General features: G+C 55.5%; 1 protein-coding gene across 5 annotated transcripts; it reads left to right on the plus strand.

Annotated features, from left to right (window-relative positions):
• Window positions 1-26: 26 nt before the first annotated feature.
• GOLGA2 (golgin A2) lies at window positions 27-15613 on the plus strand. Of its 5 annotated transcripts, none has more exons than XM_030858498.2 (27): window positions 27-177; window positions 1464-1586; window positions 2536-2616; window positions 5491-5607; window positions 5882-5925; window positions 6027-6090; window positions 6860-6919; window positions 7118-7198; window positions 8008-8046; window positions 8321-8383; window positions 8470-8563; window positions 8667-8773; window positions 9700-9758; window positions 10060-10201; window positions 10953-11039; window positions 11146-11253; window positions 11448-11535; window positions 12036-12373; window positions 12677-12790; window positions 13525-13749; window positions 13831-13906; window positions 14117-14208; window positions 14468-14686; window positions 14776-14878; window positions 14974-15080; window positions 15154-15304; window positions 15394-15613. In XM_030858498.2, the coding sequence occupies exons 1-27, from the start codon at window positions 94-96 to the stop codon at window positions 15609-15611; spliced, it is 3084 nt and encodes a 1027-aa protein (XP_030714358.1). In that variant the 5' UTR covers window positions 27-93; the 3' UTR covers window positions 15612-15613. The 5 variants fall into 5 exon arrangements, with proteins under 5 accessions (XP_030714358.1, XP_030714359.1, XP_060156352.1 ...); XM_030858499.2 differs by having other exon boundaries at window positions 14120-14208; XM_060300369.1 differs by lacking the exon at window positions 5491-5607.
• Window positions 15614-16472: the final 859 nt, after the last annotated feature.

Here is a 16472-nt window from a genome sequence, read left to right on the forward strand (position 1 = left end):
ACCGCTGCGGCCTAGTAACGCCCTGGTCCCTCCTCTTTTGGAGGCGCTGTGGCTGCCGGAAACAGTTCCGCAGTGCTTGCCGGGATCGTGCTGATGTGGCCCCCCCCCTTTCCCCCGCCCCGTCCCGGGATGTCGGAAGAAACCCGACAGAGCAAATTGGCTGCGGCCAAGAAAAAGGTAAAACGTGCGGGGTCGCGGCTCCCTGACCCAGCCCGAGACCCCTCCGACGGCCGGGCCATGGCCAGAGTCTGTGCTGCCTTCGAGGCACACGGGGCGAGCCTCTCGGCGCCCCTTGGCGTCCCCCTCCAAAAGTATTCTCAGCCAGTCCCGCCCCCCGGCAGCCCAGCCCCCGCCCTCGCTTGTCACCCCGGGGTGACTTTGGGCCGGTGACCCCGGGGGCTTCCCGCACCAGGCTCGGCCCTCGCCTCCTGCCGCCCAGAACCGGACCTCCTGGGTTCCCTGGGCTCCCGGTCTCAAGGACCTCGGTCCTGGCCTTGCGTTCCCCTCCTCCACCGCTGAACGGCGACTCGGGCATCGGTAGGGAGGAGTGGAAAGTAGTTACGTCATAATCCCCCTCTGAACTGTCATTACCGCCACGAGCCCGGTGTTTGATCTTACTACCCAGTCCCCCTGTGTTTTCACATTCTTTCCGGATTCTCTGGTCGCAGCACAAATTTCTAGCTTGAAGGGGACTTGGGACTATGGGACCTAGGTCCCACCTGGGTTTCAGGCTCCCTCACTCTAGACTGTACCCCATCCTTTGGTGTCGATAGCGTAAAAAGCCAGTGATCTCGAAACATTGACAATATCTCTGGGTGGCAGTGGGGAGAATGTGCTTTGTTTAGTTTGGTTTTTTCCCAGGTTTCTATCCAGAGAGACTTTCACAGTTTTAATCTGAATCTTCTACCTTACATTCTAATGCGCTGTGATTCTGAGACCAGAATGCCCGTCATTCAGTGCTCCTTTGGAGTGAGATCTGCTTATCCTCTGTGGAACAGATCGCGTGAAACTGAACTTCACAGCTGGGACTCTTTCCCAAATCATCATCTGAACATGGGTTGCCCTGAGTGCCACAGGATAAACATGGGACTGGAGCATCAGTTTTGCTTGATTCTCTTGAGAGAGAAAAAGCCTTTTATATTAATGTGCTTAGGGATGACGTTTGCATAGATTTGTAAGATTATAATAGACTTCTCTCTGAAATGGTGTTTGGGTTGTCCTCTTTCTGTTACGTTCCCAGATTCACTAGGAGTGTGTGCCTTCACTGCCTTCTGCCATTAGGATACACTGATGTAAAAGTTTGAGAAGCAGTGGTGTGCAGCTCTAAAAGAGGTGTAAGAAAGGACCCTGATGTCTGATTAAATGTTTACTTTTCCACCTCTGCTTCCTGTAAACTGTAAAGTAAGATGTGAATATAGGGGGCTTATAGGTCTCATGAGCCTCACTGCTTTTCCTTTTTGCAGTTAAGGGAGTATCAGCAGAAGAACAGCCCTGGTGTTCCTGCAGCAGCTAAGAAAAAAAGAAAGATCAAGAATGGCAGTAGCCCGGAGAAAACCACTTCTGGTGGTTGTCCCTCACCTGAGGATGTGAGTCTTGCCACCTTCCGGGGATGGGGTGCTCAAGGGACAGCAGGAGAGGGCAGTGGTTAAGATTGTGGAAGAAATGTCAGATATTGGCTAAGAAGTTTGGGTTTGAATTCTACCTCTCCCTCTGTTGGGGATATGGTTTTGGGCAAATTGTTTAAGCTCGTTGGGTCTCTGGTTCCACATTGGTAAAACTGGGGTAATACTGTCTTACACTTACGAAGTTTAAATGAGATTGTTGTGGTTTTTATAACAATCCCCTAATACAGGGCCTGGTGCAGAGTAAACATTCAGTAAAGAGTAGTTGCTATTTGACTTACTGCTCTGGTGATCTTCCTCAGCCCCGTCCTCAGTGGGAAGCCAGGCAGTGAGAACAGCCTCTTGTCCTCAGGCTCTCCATTTAGAGGCACCAACAGAACCCCAGGGTGTGGTGAGGAGAGTCCCTAGTCCCTTGGATTAGGAGATCATCTGAGTTTCAAGGCCATCTTTGCCACCAGCTTGCTGGGTGACTTCAAGAAGATCACTTCTTCCCCTGGGCCTCAGTTTCCTCATCTGTAAGATGACACTGTTGGATCAGATCCTTGTCTTTCAGACTTATTTTTTAGCTGTAGCCCACTTTGTTCAAGCGGACCCTTGTTCTGAAGTCTGGTTTTTAAAAATCTGGGCCTGAGGGTCTAAGAAGCTATTAAGAGCTGCACTGTTGGCCTAAGGAGCTATGTGACTGCATTGTTCCGGGGACTTTTCCATCTGTTTACCTTGATTTCTGCCTCTGGCAAGGCAGCAAGTGGCTGTTTGGATAATGGCACAGGCTGTGGTATTGATCCCTTTCTGTCTTCTCCAGCATTCCATTGCCCTGAACCCATCTCTTCTTCCTTCCCTGACTCTCTTGCTTCTCTAAGCCACTTTTCTCTTTCTCTCCCTGCCCTTGTTTTTCCCTTTTCGCCTCCTATAGATTCAGGACATTCTGAAGGTGCTGGTGTCCGACCTTAACCGCTCCAATGGGGTAGCGATCCCCCCATTGGACAAGTGGAAGGTGAGGCAGTGCCGAGACCCCCTCTCTGGCTTGCTCCCTCCCAGCTCTGCATGCCCTGAGGCTTCTCTGGTTTGGGGGATACTTGGCCTCTGGCTTATTTTATGTTGCTGTCATTAACCCTGGGCCTGTTCATGTCTGCTTTTCACCTGCTTGGTTGATTGGGTTCCCCCCTGACCCCCCCCCCCCATCTTTTATCGTCTTGGAGAAGGTGAGATGCTCCTTGGAGGTTAAAGGTAACTTGGGAATAGCTTCCAGAGCAGGTGTGTGGGATTTGGGCTCTTTGAGCCTCCAGTCTGAATGTCCGTGGTGCTATCAAACTAGGAGAGGTTAAATAAAACCAAACCTTCAAGTCTTGGCCCCTGGGCATCTGACCCCAAAAGACCAATAGACCACAAAGTAGTTGGTGATTTTTTTTTGAGTTGATCAGTTCATTTTGGTTTGGCAGTAGGGAATGTAGGGTTAAGAGAAAAGGAGTTTGCATTATAGTTACAAGGATTGAGGTTATTTTTTTCAGTGGAGCTATCTGTAAGGGATGTGAGGTTAACCAAACACATGAGTGGTCAGGACATTCTGCCCCTATTCTCTTTTAAAAATTAACTGGACATTTAACCATATTCAGTGGGCCCTTGAGAGCAGAGGCATGTTGCTAGGGGCTGTAGAAAACAGATGAAAGAAACATTTGGAATATGGCAATATTCCAAATGCTCGACAAGGCAGAGCTTGGTTCTAAATGGACTCGAGGCTGGAGGGTGTGGCATTTGAGGCCGGTTTGAAGATTAGAGGTGGGTAGCAGTCATCCACATTGAGAGTAGGGGAAATGGGAGTCCCAGGCAGAGGGTGTAATACAGGTAACAGCCAGGATTATGAGCTCGCAGAGTACTTTCCAGAAAGGCGGGGAGCCTGGGGTGCCCCTGGACTAGGAGATGACCTCCTCCGGACATGATGTTGTCACTTCCTCCTTAATTAACTTCCTTGGGGGACATCTGCCAGGCTAGAGGAGTAGGGCTGGAAGGGGGCCAGGTCCTGCTGGAGATGGGCACGGGGAGAGGGGCTGGGACGGGGAATTGTTGGCTGGGCTTAGAGAGTCTTTCAATCATCAGGACTGCTCATGCCCAGTCGGTCGGGTCTGTCCAGGTGCTGTGACTCACCTTGTTGACTCAGAGGAGATGCTGGGTGGCACAGGGAGGGGAGCGCAGGCCTACAGGAGTCCCGAAGCTGTGCATCTGTACTCTTGTTCTAAGACCCTGGGCCCGCATCCTTCTGCTCTCCTGGAAATGAAGACCCAGATCCCCATATTCCCTTCTTGTCGTTTTAAAATCCTCTCTACATCAATAATTGTTTCTCACTTAAGTTTTCTGCTCTAGTAGTGCAGGCCTGTGATTGCAGTATCCTGGGCAGAGCTGATGACATTTCCAGAACTGAGGACTAGTGGATAGAAAAAAAAGGTTTTTTTTTTAATGGAATGGGACATTGGAGGGGAGTGGACAATGTTTTTTAAAATTCCATACTTAGCTATGTGACTCAAAATTATGAAATAACTTGGTTGCTCACAAAATTGTCATATTAAGTATATTTAAGTCCTCAGAAAAAGACTTTTTTCCTCTTCTGAGCTTTCTTGTTTCTAATGCTAGGGATCCGTGGGCACCCAAGAGGCCAGGAGGGACCCAGGGCTCGCCAGGGCCCCTGGCTAAGAGTGTGCTCCCCTCCCCCAAAGTCTCGTGCCTAGCCAGCTGCTGAACCCCTGCTCTTACCTATTAGATTCAGTAGTCCAGGTTGACAAGGCAACACCAGGTTCTGGCGTCAAAGGTCACAGCGTGGACAGTCACCAAGCAAACAGCTTGATTCATCTTCAGCTCCCCAGGCTCTGTGCTGCTTGCTCTAAGGAGGGCAGTAGCTTTGGGTTTTCAGAGGCCAGGGCTGAGGCTCCAGAGAGCAGGCAGCCCTTTCCCCCAAGAGAGGTGCAGCCTCTTCCTCCCAGACTCAGCCTCGTTGGCCAGGCCTTGGCTCCCCGGTGCTCTTCCCTCGTCAAGCTTTGGCTTATCAGCCCTCTTCCCCATCTCACCTATTGAACATTGGATCCCTCGAGCCAGAGGCTTGGAGTAAGTGTCAGGCCTGAGCCCGGAGAGAGGCCGAGTGGGGCTCTGGTCAAGCAAGTGGATCCATTTGGGCCAAGAGAGAACTTCTCCATGGCTCCTGGCCCTCAATCCCACGTTTGTTCTCCAGGATGACAGGAGTCAAAGCGTAGACGTCTTACCTCTGGTTTCTCAGCTGTTTCTTGGTTGGGTAGGTGTTTTGGAGCCAGGAGGCTGGGATGGGTAGTGGCCATGGTTTTCTTTTTACCTGTAAGAGCAGGGAGAGCCTTCTCGTTGGGCAGCTTCTTTCCCAGCAAAGGCCTGAGTCGTGGAGACACACCAGTAGTTGCAGGAAGGAGGGAAGGAAGGAAGGGAGAACAAGAAGAAAGAGGCAGATCGCTCTGCTCCTTCATCACTGCCACCCTCTGCCCAGCGTGGGGCCCCGGGTGAGGGGCCCTCTGGGCACAGACTGGCTTTCTGGAAGAGCAGGGCCTTGCTTCTCCCTGACTTGGCACACCTTCCTTCCACCTGCTGTAGCTGCCGTAGGTCAGCCAGGGAGCTGAGCTCCAGGGAGAACAAGGCCCTCGTGTTCTCGAAGGAGGCTGTGCAGTCCCGGAAGGCTGCAGACTGGCCCGAGGTCTGGGCGAGCCGTAGCCACCCCCCAGAGTGGCTCCCAGCATGTGTGACTGTCACTCTGACTGCAGCAACACCTGTCCTACCCGCTCTGCACCCCTCCATTCATGGCAGTGAGGCGACTTTTGCCCTGCGTGGCCCCCTAACCCCCTGCTCTGTTCTGTGACAGGCGCCCAAAGACCGCGCCGCTCCTGTTACACCGTCTGCTGATGACACCGTGTCACCTGGCGGTGTCCCTTCCCCCTGTGCTAGTCCCCCCCGTGTCACTAGCATGGCATCAACTCAGGTTCGTGCCTCTTCCCCCTTGGCCTGCTGCCCCACTCTGTGCTCACCCCCTCCTCCTTCCTGGAGGACTGGACCTACCGTGGAGCCTCTTCCCCTTTCTTCAGGTAGCTTGGCTCCTAGAGCAAGGCGCCCTTCCTGAGGACTGGGGTGGGGGAGGCCAAGAGCAGGTTCTCCTTGAGGTGCGGGCAGACGGAAAGCGGTTGGAATGAGCTTGGCGCCATGGGTGGTTCTTACTGGAAACTGAATGACCGATTCATACGTTTCTTTCCAAACAGAACCGTGATGCTGACAATGATTCTAGTCCCGTTGACGAAAGCACGTGAGTGTCTCCCGCGGGGCCAGCAATCCCTAGGCCACTGCCCGTGACCCCCTCTTTCCCATCGAGCCTCCTGCACCCCTGACTGCTGTGTTCATCCTCAGATCTTTCTCATCCACTGAGAGCCTGCGACAGCTATCTCAGCAGCTCAACGGTCTTGTGTCCGAGGTACCACCCCCAAAATTGGAGCCCGGAGTGGGCTAGAGAGGGAAGGAAAATATGACGGAAAGAAACCGAGACAGAGGTTCCCAAGAGGAAGGGAAGGTCCTGGGACCAGGCAGCTTGGCTGGATGATGTTTAGCTAGTCATTACTTCTCTGAGTCTCTCTCTTTTTTTTTTTTTTAATAAATTTATTTATTTATTTGTTTGTTTGTGGCTGCATTGGGTGTTTGTTGCTGCGCGCAGGCTTTCTCTAGTTGTGGCGAGCGGGGGCCACTCTTCGTTGTGGTGCGCAGGCTTCTCATTGCGCTGTCTTCTTGTTGCAGAGCACGGGCACTAGGCGTGCGGGCCTCAGTAGTTGTGGCTCGCGGGCTCCAGAGTGCAGGCTCAGTAGTCGTGGCACACGGGCTTAGCTGCTCCGCGGCATGTGGGATCCTCCCAGACCAGGGCTCGAACCCGTGTCGCCTGCATTAGCAGGTGGATTCTTAACCACTGTGCCACCAGGGAAGCCCTGAGTCTCCTCTTTGACGCTGTCCAAATGAAGGGGTTGGATCATGAGATTGGTTACATCATTTTATCCTGTAGATGAGAGCTGCTTGGGAGGGGGGGACAAGGGGGAATTAAGAACGAGGAGAAATTGGCACAGGAAGGAGTTAAGGGGCGGGTGGCAAGTTAGGCAGAAAAGGAAATGTTGCCAGTCGATGGGGAAGATGTTGGAGGGCTTAGGCCTTGAGGGGGATAGATCACGTTTCCATGTGAACCCTTTCATCTCTCCTAGTCTCCATCTTACATCAACGGGGAGGGTCTAGCATCCTGTACTGACATAAAGAATCTGGAGGTAAGGGGGCCTGCACTGTGGCCCGGTGACCCTGCAGGCCAGCCCCCACCTGCCCCCACCTCCCTCCTCCCACAGCGGGGGCTGGGTGCCCCACTACCAGCTGACACAGCCCAGACACCCCCCAACCCTAGTGATCGCTCTCTCTGCCTCCCCCACCCCTCCTCCAAGTCCTCCTCTTCCTCTCTGCATGCGCCTCAGAGCCGGTACCAAGAACTATCAGTAGCCATGGACTCCAGCAATCTAACAAACAAACAACTCAGTAGCAAGATAGAGCAATTGGTAAGAGTCCAGCGTTGTCCCCGGATTCCACGCTGCCAATCTGGGGCCCCAGTCTCACCTTGGGGCTCTGAAGAAAGGGGCTGGGGACCCCGGTGCCAAGGGAGAATGGGGTGCAGGGGGGCCTAGGTCTCAGCTGGAGGGACCCCGGAGCACGGCACGCAGCATGGCTCTCTCTGTGGCTGCCCTCTTTGCCTACTCTGTTCTCCAGAGACCCCCGCTTGAGTCCTCCCCACGCTTGCCCTGGGGCTGTTGCCTGTAGGGGGAGCACTAGCTTGACCGGTGTGTCCCAGCCCTGACTCAGCCCCTGATTTGTTCCAACTTGGACCTTGGACAAGTCAGCTGTCCTCTCTGGGCTTTAGTTTCCTGAGGAGGTAGGATTAGAAGGTGTCCAAGGTTCCTTTAAGCTCAAAAAATCAGAGATTTAAAGGTCCTTTTCGTTCCCATATCTTTGCTCTTAAGAACAGAACCTGGCCTGCAGTGTGTGCTCAGGAAACATTCCTTGAGTGAATGAATGCCCCCTTCCATATTGTGAGCTGGCAGAGGGTGGTCTGACCTTCTCAGACTCCATTTCTAGAGGTTTATGTCATTGTCCCTTCAAGGGAATCAGATCCAGACTCTCACTACTGTAGCCGTGATTAAAACTTCCCAAGACCCAAAGTCTCTTAGCTTACGAAGCGTTCATCCATTTATGTCCCCATGAACTCTCCCTTTCTAACCCATTCCTGGCCCCTGCCCGTCCCTCCTCCTTGGTCTGAGGATCGTGAGAAAGGGGGACAATCTCAGTCACCTTCCTATGACTCTCCCCACAGAAACAAGAGAAACAGGAAACTTTGGATCGACTGGAAAAAGTAACGCGATTTCTTTGTCTGCTCCTCCCGTGGCTGATGGGTTTGGGGGAGGAGTCAGATGTAGAGGCCCATTCTCCTCTTGCCTGCTGGCAGCCTGGAGAAAGAGGGGGCCTACCCCCTGCCCCTCCCCGCCCATCCCCTACTCCCGGGGTGGCCAATTACCTGTTCTCATCGGTGGGCCTGTCCTGGGCCAGTGATGACATTCTGGGGGCTATATCCTTTGCTATTTCACCTCTGCCTACCAGTAAGAGCTGTTTCTTCTCTTTTCCTGCAGGAGAAGAAGGAATTTGAGAAGAAGCTCGTGAAGGAACAAGGGGCTCTGAGAGAACAGCTGCAGGTGAGTGGGCTGAACCAGGGTCCCTCACGGCCCCCAGGAAACATTGCTTTTCTGCTTTTAGCACTTGTTTGCCCTTTCTCCCAAAGGTCCACATCCAGACCATAGGGATTCTGGTGTCTGAGAAGACGGAATTACAGACAGCTCTGGCTCACACCCAACAGGCAGCCAGGCAGAAAGCAGGTGGGAATCTAGGCACCCTTTGACCCCTCGGCCCGAGGGGCGCACTGGCTGGCCTTCAGCGGGATTCCTTCTTTGGGCTTCCCTTCTCATGCTGTCATTTCAGAAGAGTTGGAGGACCTTGCTAATTGCCTGCGGTCATCCAGGCAGCGTGTGGGAGAGCTGGAACGGACGCTGTCTGCCGTCTCCACGCAGCAGAAGCAGGCCGATAGGGTGAGCCCAGCAGTCTGCCCATCCGCTGGAGGTGGTACGTGGGTGGGGTGAGCCTAAAGGTCCCTTCGGCAGCATGGAGTGACTTGCTGCCCAGAAGGCAGCACTGGCCCTGTGTTGCTGCTTTAAAGTTGTGTGATTGTGAGAAGCAACCCGGGCGCGAGCCCACAGCCAGAGCGCCAGCCTTGCCCTTTACTGGCAGCGGGCTCTGGCCCAAGTGCTAGGTGTTCGGGCTGTGAAGGTTCAGAACAGTATTTTTATCCGTTACCGCGCTAAGAGAGAGAGAAGTACGTGTGTGAAATACGTATAAGACAGGTGGGAAAGGATTCATAAAAGCCCAGGGGACAGGGACAGGATGGCTGAGAGACGTGGCACTTCGGCACCTTCTGAGTTAGGGGCTGTGTGAGTGTATCATCCATTCAAAAAATGAACAAGAGATTACAATACAGTTTAATCCCCCCATCATATCTGTGGTCCCGCCCCGGGGAGAGAACATGGTTCAAGAGTCCCAGCTCTAAGTGATGTTAGGCGAACCATTTAACCTCTAACGCTCCGTGTCGTTCACCCGTAAAATGGAGATAGTAATAGTAACTGCCTCCCAGGGTGATTGTGAGCTTGAAATGGGAATGTTGGCTGAGAGTGTGTTCAGGAAAGGTTCAGACGTGGGGCTGGTAACAGTGAGAATGATGGCAGTGTTACCTGCTGTCCCTGGGCCTGTGAGCCCGCCGTGAGTTAGAGCTCTCCACCTGCCTTTTCCACCCTTCCCGAGTTCTTATTAAAACCAAATGAGAACGTGAGCTTGGAAGTGCTTTGCAAAAGTATAAAGCCTGACACCAGGTGAGGACGTGTTGCTGGGAGTCGTCCTGTTGCTGCTGTTAGTCTGCATCTTCCACCTCCCTTCTCCTGACCTTGCCTCTCTGTGTTTGCAGTACAACAAAGAATTAACCAAAGAGCGAGATGCCCTCAGGCTGGATTTATACAAGAACAAGTAGGATAGGGATAGTGGGGGAGGGCTGGGAAGTGGGGAGGAGCCGAGGGAGCGGGTGAGGAGCTGGTACAGCTTCGCATGCGTGCAGAGCCAGGCTCTGCTGTCCCAGCTGTGCCACCGACTCCTGCTGTGGCCTCAGGCCACTCATGTCCTCTCTGTGGCCTGCCACTTGTGACTCTTGATCCTGGGGTCCCTTCCAAAGCAACTGTTCTGTGGTTCTGTGGCAAAGGTAGTGGGTTGGTCACCGGAGTGACCCTTTCTGTTCTTTACTCACGCCTCCCTCCACTACCGCCGGTCACAGCAAAAGCAACGAGGACCTGAAGCAGCAGACCTCGGAGCTGGAGGAGAAGCTGCGGGTCATGGCGAAAGAGAAGGCGGCCATGCAGCTGGGGATGGAGGAGCTGCAGAAGAAGGTGGAGATGTCCGAGCTGCTGCTGCGGCAGGTGGGCCTGGGGCCCCAGGGGGTGCGGGCCCCACCTGGCGGGGCCCGGGCCTCTTAGGGTCACTGTGGGTGGCCTCCGGCCAGGAGCCAGAACATTTGGATCCTCGTTCTGGTCCTGCCATAGACTCCTCTAGAGATAGGAGAAAAACTGGGGCCTTGCCCAGACCTCTGGAATCAGAAGCTCAGGGATAGGCCTTTTTTAGTTTTATTTTTAAAGCATCCTGGTTGAAAACCATTGTTTTATGGATGACAGTTACAAGGCTAGCCCGAGAGTCCGCTCCCTTCCTCTCGGGGCCAAGCCTCCAGGTAGACAGGGCGCTCAGGTCTCAGAGAGCCTCCTCTTTAGTTTTCCTGCATGCACAGTGATTCTCTGCCTTCCTGCCCTCAGTAAGGGTACGGTTAAAGTATGCCATGTTCATTTATTGGACTACTATGTAACCATTACAGAAATTGAGTATATCTTGTTTGCAGCAAAGTGAAATTAAGGTGCAGAACCATATATGATACACCCCGTGACAGCACAACTGCACTGTGCGTTAATTAAACGTGTTTGCGTGTGTATGGAGAAGGGTCGAGAAGGATACACACTGGATTGGGGTGGTTGGGGAGCCATGAGTATTTAGTAAAAATAAAACCTGTGGACCTGGTTCTAATAACACGAGGACAACCCTGAGTTGTACGTTGACCTTTTGGGGGGCATTGCGTGGGGCAGCCTGGGCTTCCCAAATCCAACCTCATTTTTCACCATCCAGTTTTCTAGTCAACCTACCGCTGACAGCAGCCAGCAGTTACAGCAGGCCCTGAACGAGCAGGCACAGCTGGAGACCCACGTGGAGCGGGTGAGATTGTGCAGGGAGAGGGGTGCGGGAGGACGATGACCCCAGGTGACCGGGAGCAGGTGAGGCCCCAGACAGCCCGTGGTAACTTCTGTGCCCACTCTCGCAGCTGAAGGATTCTCTGAAGCAGCTGCAGGCAGAGAGAGACCAGTATGTGGTGAATATGAAAGAAGAGAACGCCGTTTGGCAGCAGAAGATGCAGCAGATGCTGGAGCAGGTGAGAGGTGACCTTCTACTCCCCTCCTTAGACAGGTCACCTGGGCATCTGTGAAATAGGAATCACGACACTTGCTGTGTGCAGCCAGAGGTGGAAGTGTGTATCTAGAGGGTGGGGGTGGAGAGGGAGGTGGTCGCCCGGCCTTGACCCCCTCCTGTGCTCTCCCCCCACCCCCCCACCCATGCTTTGGGCAGATGGGCAAGTTGAGGGAAGAAAAGGAGTGCAGCATGAGTCAGGTGCGGGAGCTGGAGACCAGTTTGGCCAAACTGAGGACCGAGATGGGTAAGCCAGGGCCAGGGGATCCGGGAGCAGGGTTGTGTCGGCGCTGGTGAGGGTGGCTGAGAATGGAGGTGAGTGGGTGGAAGGGCACCGTGGCCAAGGGAAAGAGGTCTGTCCCAGGAGTTGGCAAGTCTTGCAGTTTCCCTGCGCCTCAGGGTCCCCATCTGCAAAAAAGGGGTGAAGTGCCCACTGTGGTCTTGAGCATAAAGATGTGAGGAACTCTGTCTGAACGTGTCTTGAAAGATTGAGCCAGGAAGCCAAGATTTGGGGCAAGGAGGCTGAATCAGGAGCTGTGGACCAAGAAGAGGGTGTTTTGGAGGGACTTCCCTGGCGGTCCAGTGGTTGAGGCTCTGTGCTTCTGCTGCATGGGGGCACGGGTTCGATCCCTGTTTGGGGAAATAAGATCCCTCATGTCGCACTGGTGTGGCCAAAAAAAAAAAACAAAACCCGGTTTTTGGAGACTGCAGAGGCGAGAGGCCCTGACGGTGTGCTCCCTTTCTCAGCTGTGCCTCCGCCTCAGGAGCCCCCAGCCGGGCCCTCGGAGGTAGAACAACGGCTGCAGGCGGAGGCCGAACAGCTACAGAAGGAACTGCAGAGGCTGGCACAGCAGCTGCAGGCTCAGGTGAAGGACAACGAAAGTCTGAGTCGCCTGAATCAGGAACAGGAGCAGCGGCTGCTGGAGCTGGAGCGGGCGGCCGAGTGCTGGGGGCAGCAGGCCGAGGAGCGCAGGCAGATTCTAGAGAGCATGCAGAGCGACCGCACCACCATCAGCCGCGCGCTGTTCCAGAACCGCGAGCTCAAGGAGCAGCTGGCTGAACTGCAGAATGGATTCGTCAGGCTGGTGCGCAGCCCTTCGCGGCCAGCCTGCCCTCCTCCCTGGCCAAGTCCTCTGGGGGCGGGGCGAGGCACTTAACCTGTCTGGGGCCTTGGTTTTCGCACCTGTAAAATGGGTGATATGGACCTTTTGTGAAATGGTGCCCACGAAGGCACGCTGTGAGTCGGAGAGCCCTGCTCCGAGGGTTATGGGGGGAAGGGGCAGACTTTCCTACCTGCCTCCACCCTTCCCTGAGCTGTGGGTGGCAGACACCAAGTTCTGGGGTCTCTAGCTGCATTGGGTGGCCGCTGATTGCTTCTCTCTGTGCAGTCCAACGAGAACATGGAGATAACCAGCGCGCTGCATTCGGAGCAGCACATCAAGAAGGAGCTGGCCAAGGAGCTGGAGCAGCTGCAGGGGAGGCTAGGAGAGCTGAAGGAGACGGTAAGCCCTGCCCCAGCGGGAGGGCCAGGAGATAGGCACCAGCCTCTGGGGAGCCAGGGACCTGGGGCCAGGACAGGTGACCCCAGAGTCCTTCAGAGCCTGTGACTGCTTGTTGCCCCCTGGCCTCTGATTTTCAGAGTTGAGTAGCCCTGGGCCATAGGTCATTGTCCCCGCTAGAGGCATCGAGCCCCTAATTAGAGGGGAAGAGAGTGTGTACGGTGGCCAGCTCCTTGGGTTCAGCCCTGGATTCAGCCCTCGCATCTCTAAGCCTCAGTTTCCTTATCTTAAAAGGTTAGCGGGACTTCCCTGGCGGTCCAGTGGTTGAGACTCCACTGCAGGTGGTGCGGGTTTGATCCCTGGTTGGGGAACTAAGATCCTGCGTGGTGGTGTGGAGCTACCAAAAAAATAGAAAAGAAAAAAAAAAGGAGGTTATCATTTTCCTCCTAGAGGTGTTGGAGATTAGAGAATCATGCATGTAAAGCCTTAGGCGTTCAGTGTGCACCTCACAGATGTTGGCTGGAGCTCTGCTTTTCCACCCGTCTGCGGCCTCAAGTTAAGATAGAAAGAAGCTTGCTATGAGGGCTGGGTGAAGGCGGCATGGGGCTCTGGGCAGCCAGCAGAGCCTCGCGGTGCCTGCCTCAGGCAGAGGGGTCTGTGCCCAACCTCCCCAGTCTATGGGCTCCGACTGCGGAAGTGAGCCACCGCCTGTCCTCACCCCCAGCGTCTTCCCGCAGGTGGAGGTGAAGAGCCAGGAGACTCAGGATCTGCAGCAGCAGCGGGACCAGTACCTGAGCCACCTGCAGCAGTACGTGGCTGCCTATCAGCAGCTGGCCTCTGAGAAGGCGGGGCTGCAAAAGCAGGCGCTGCTGCAGACGCAGCTCATGGACCAGCTGCAGCACGAGGAAGTCCAGGGCAAGGTGGCGGTCCAGATGGCCCACCAGGAGTTACAGGAGACCCAGGTGAGGGCGTCGGAGTGCTGGGCCCCTGACGGGAAAGCCTGCAACCTGTGTCCCTCCTCACTTTCTTTCCTGGCCTCTTAGGAGCGCCTGGAAACAGCCAACCAGCAGAACCGGCAGCTACAAGCCCAGCTGAACCTCATGGCTATGCCTGGGGAAGGTAAGTAGGACGGCCCGCAGGGAGAACACCCAGCCTGAGGAGCCAGGGGGACTTTTAGCAGCATGGAATTGAGTTAGAAGAGACCTTTAGGACAGCGAATCCTCTTCCTGCAGCGAGTGAGGTGAGGGGCAGAGCTGGGCGGCACGCTCTCTTCCCGGCCTGCTCGCCCTGCCTTGTCGGGTTGTCTGAGGCCCCTCCATGTGTCCCCAGCAGGAGGTGGACCAGACGGTGAGGAGAAGGATGAGGAGGCCCCCCGGCCGAAGCTGAGCGTGCCGGAGGAGCTCGACAGCCGAGAGCTGCTGGTGAGCTGACCACCTACTCCTTGCCTGTCTTACTTCCTACCTCCTCCTGTGCTTCCTCTCAGACACTCTTTGTGGTTTCCCTCCCTCTGACTTCTCTGGACCCCCAAGCTCCCCTGGGAGCCATAGTCAGATGCCATGTCATCCTTGAACCACAGGCATGCCCACAAAGACCCCGAGAGGAGGAGCATCCCTCCGCCCGCCGCCCCTCGCTGGTCCTCAGTATCCCCCACAAAAGCATGCGCACACCTCTTGCCCGCAGGTGGCATTTTTTAACTCGGCCTTAGCCAGTGCTGAGGAAGAGCAGGCCCGGCTGCGCGGGCAGCTGAAGGAGGAAAAGCTGCGCTGCCAGCGCCTGGCTCACCTGGCAGCCGCGGCCCAGGACGGGGCGGAGAAGGAGGCCCCAGCCTCCGGGATCGGGGGGGACAGTGTGCCTGCGGAGACCCACCAGGCCCTCCAGGTGGCCATGGACAAGCTGCAGGTGAGTGGGTCGCCCCCAGTGGGGTCCAGGAAGGGTGGGGGCCTGCGGTCAGATTGCTGCTGAGCCCTGACCTGCTGTTGTGGCTTCAGGGCCGTTTCACAGCGCTCATGCAGGAGAAAGTGGATCTGAAGGAGCGGGTAGAGGAGCTGGAGCATCGCTGTATCCAGCTGTCCGGAGAAACAGACACTATTGGTGAGTGGAGAGGCGGGGGCCCGGGGCGGGGGGCCGAGGGCTGGATCGCGGCAGCCCCGCACCTGAGCCCTGTTCGCCCTCCCCGCTCCCCGCAGGAGAGTACATCGCCCTTTATCAGAGTCAGAGGGCGGTGCTGAAGGCGCGGCACCAGGAGAAGGAGGAGTACATCAGCCGCCTGGCTCAGGACAAGGAGGAAATGAAGGTAGGGGTCCTTGTGACCATCTCTGTGGGCGGGGGTGGGGTGGGGTGCAGGTGCTGAGCGCCTGTCCCTCCAGGTGAAGCTGCTGGAGCTCCGGGAACTGGTATTACGCCTGGTGGGCGAGCGAAATGAATGGTATGGCAAGTTCCTGGCTGCCCAGAACCCTGCTGGTGAGCCCACTACAGCGCCCCCAGCCCCGCAGGAGCCTGGTGCTGCCGAGCACGGTGGTGAGTAGCGCCCTCGGGGAGGACCGACGGGCGGGCAGGGGAGAGCTGGCACACCACTCCGAGCCCTGCCTCTCTCTTTCTCTACAAAGGTCTCCGCGAGGTGAGCCTCAAGGACAACGTGGACCCCACCCAGGGGGAAGCCCTGCGGGGCCAGACGACCCCTGAGAACCCCACTGCGCAGCAGATCATGCAACTGCTGCGTGAGATCCAGAACCCCCAGGAGTGCCCAGTCTTGGGTAGCAGCACCTGCGTCCCCTTCTTCTACGAGACTGACGACAACGATGAAGTGAAGATCTTGGTGGTCTAACTGCCTGACACTAGCGGGCAAAGACCGGAGACCTGGGGCTGGGGCGCTCTGCCCCTGTCCGTACCTGCTGCCCCGTCCCTCCTTCCTGGCACCCCTTCATCCCTAAGAAAACCCCTGAAAAGGGGTATAGCCCCCTGTCTAGTGGGGGGAGACAAATAGGTGCAGACCCCTTGCCATCTTGGCCAGGGCTGTGTCTTGATCTCTGGGCTATTAATAGTTCCAGAAAAACAAAGAGCCGGAGGCTCAGTAAAGGTAGTTTATTTAAGAGGCTGCCGTTCTTGGGGAGCAGGGGCTCCCTGCTGGTCTCCTCACCCCCACCAAGCAGTCCTCCATTCAGAGGCACTTTGGGGCACAAGTGCCCCCCCTCCCCCTTGCCCAGCCAGACAACTGGGCAGCACTCTCACAGGCCTTGGGCAGGTTGGGCAAACCGAGGCCAGGCAAGGACATAAGCTGGTGGCGGGGTGGGCTCCCTCCCCAGTGTTTATACTGTAACTGTGTAACATTTTGTATATTCTGGAGGTAGGGAAGCCCCCTGTATCACATTGGAGGTTGGCGCTGGTAAATGGGGAGGACCTTCTATTAAATATTTGGGGCTGGGGAAAATTATTTATTGATAGCGTAGGTCGGAGAGAGAAGGTGGAGGCGGGGACGGGTTTGTGCCCGGGTGATTCGACTCCTGTTTCACTTTTTATTTCAGAATAAATGAATTTAGCCATACTGCTTGTTCTTGCGTGTTCCTTTTTCTTCTGTTGCTGGGTCCTGTGCCGTGAGCACTGAACAGGGAGTGGGTCCTGCCAGCAGAGGGCAAGCTTCTGGTTGTGCTGGTCCCCAGTGTGTCTGAGCACATCCAACTGGGCTGTT

This window comes from Globicephala melas, chromosome 6, assembly GCF_963455315.2.
Source record: "Globicephala melas chromosome 6, mGloMel1.2, whole genome shotgun sequence".
Lineage (NCBI taxonomy): Eukaryota > Metazoa > Chordata > Mammalia > Artiodactyla > Delphinidae > Globicephala > Globicephala melas.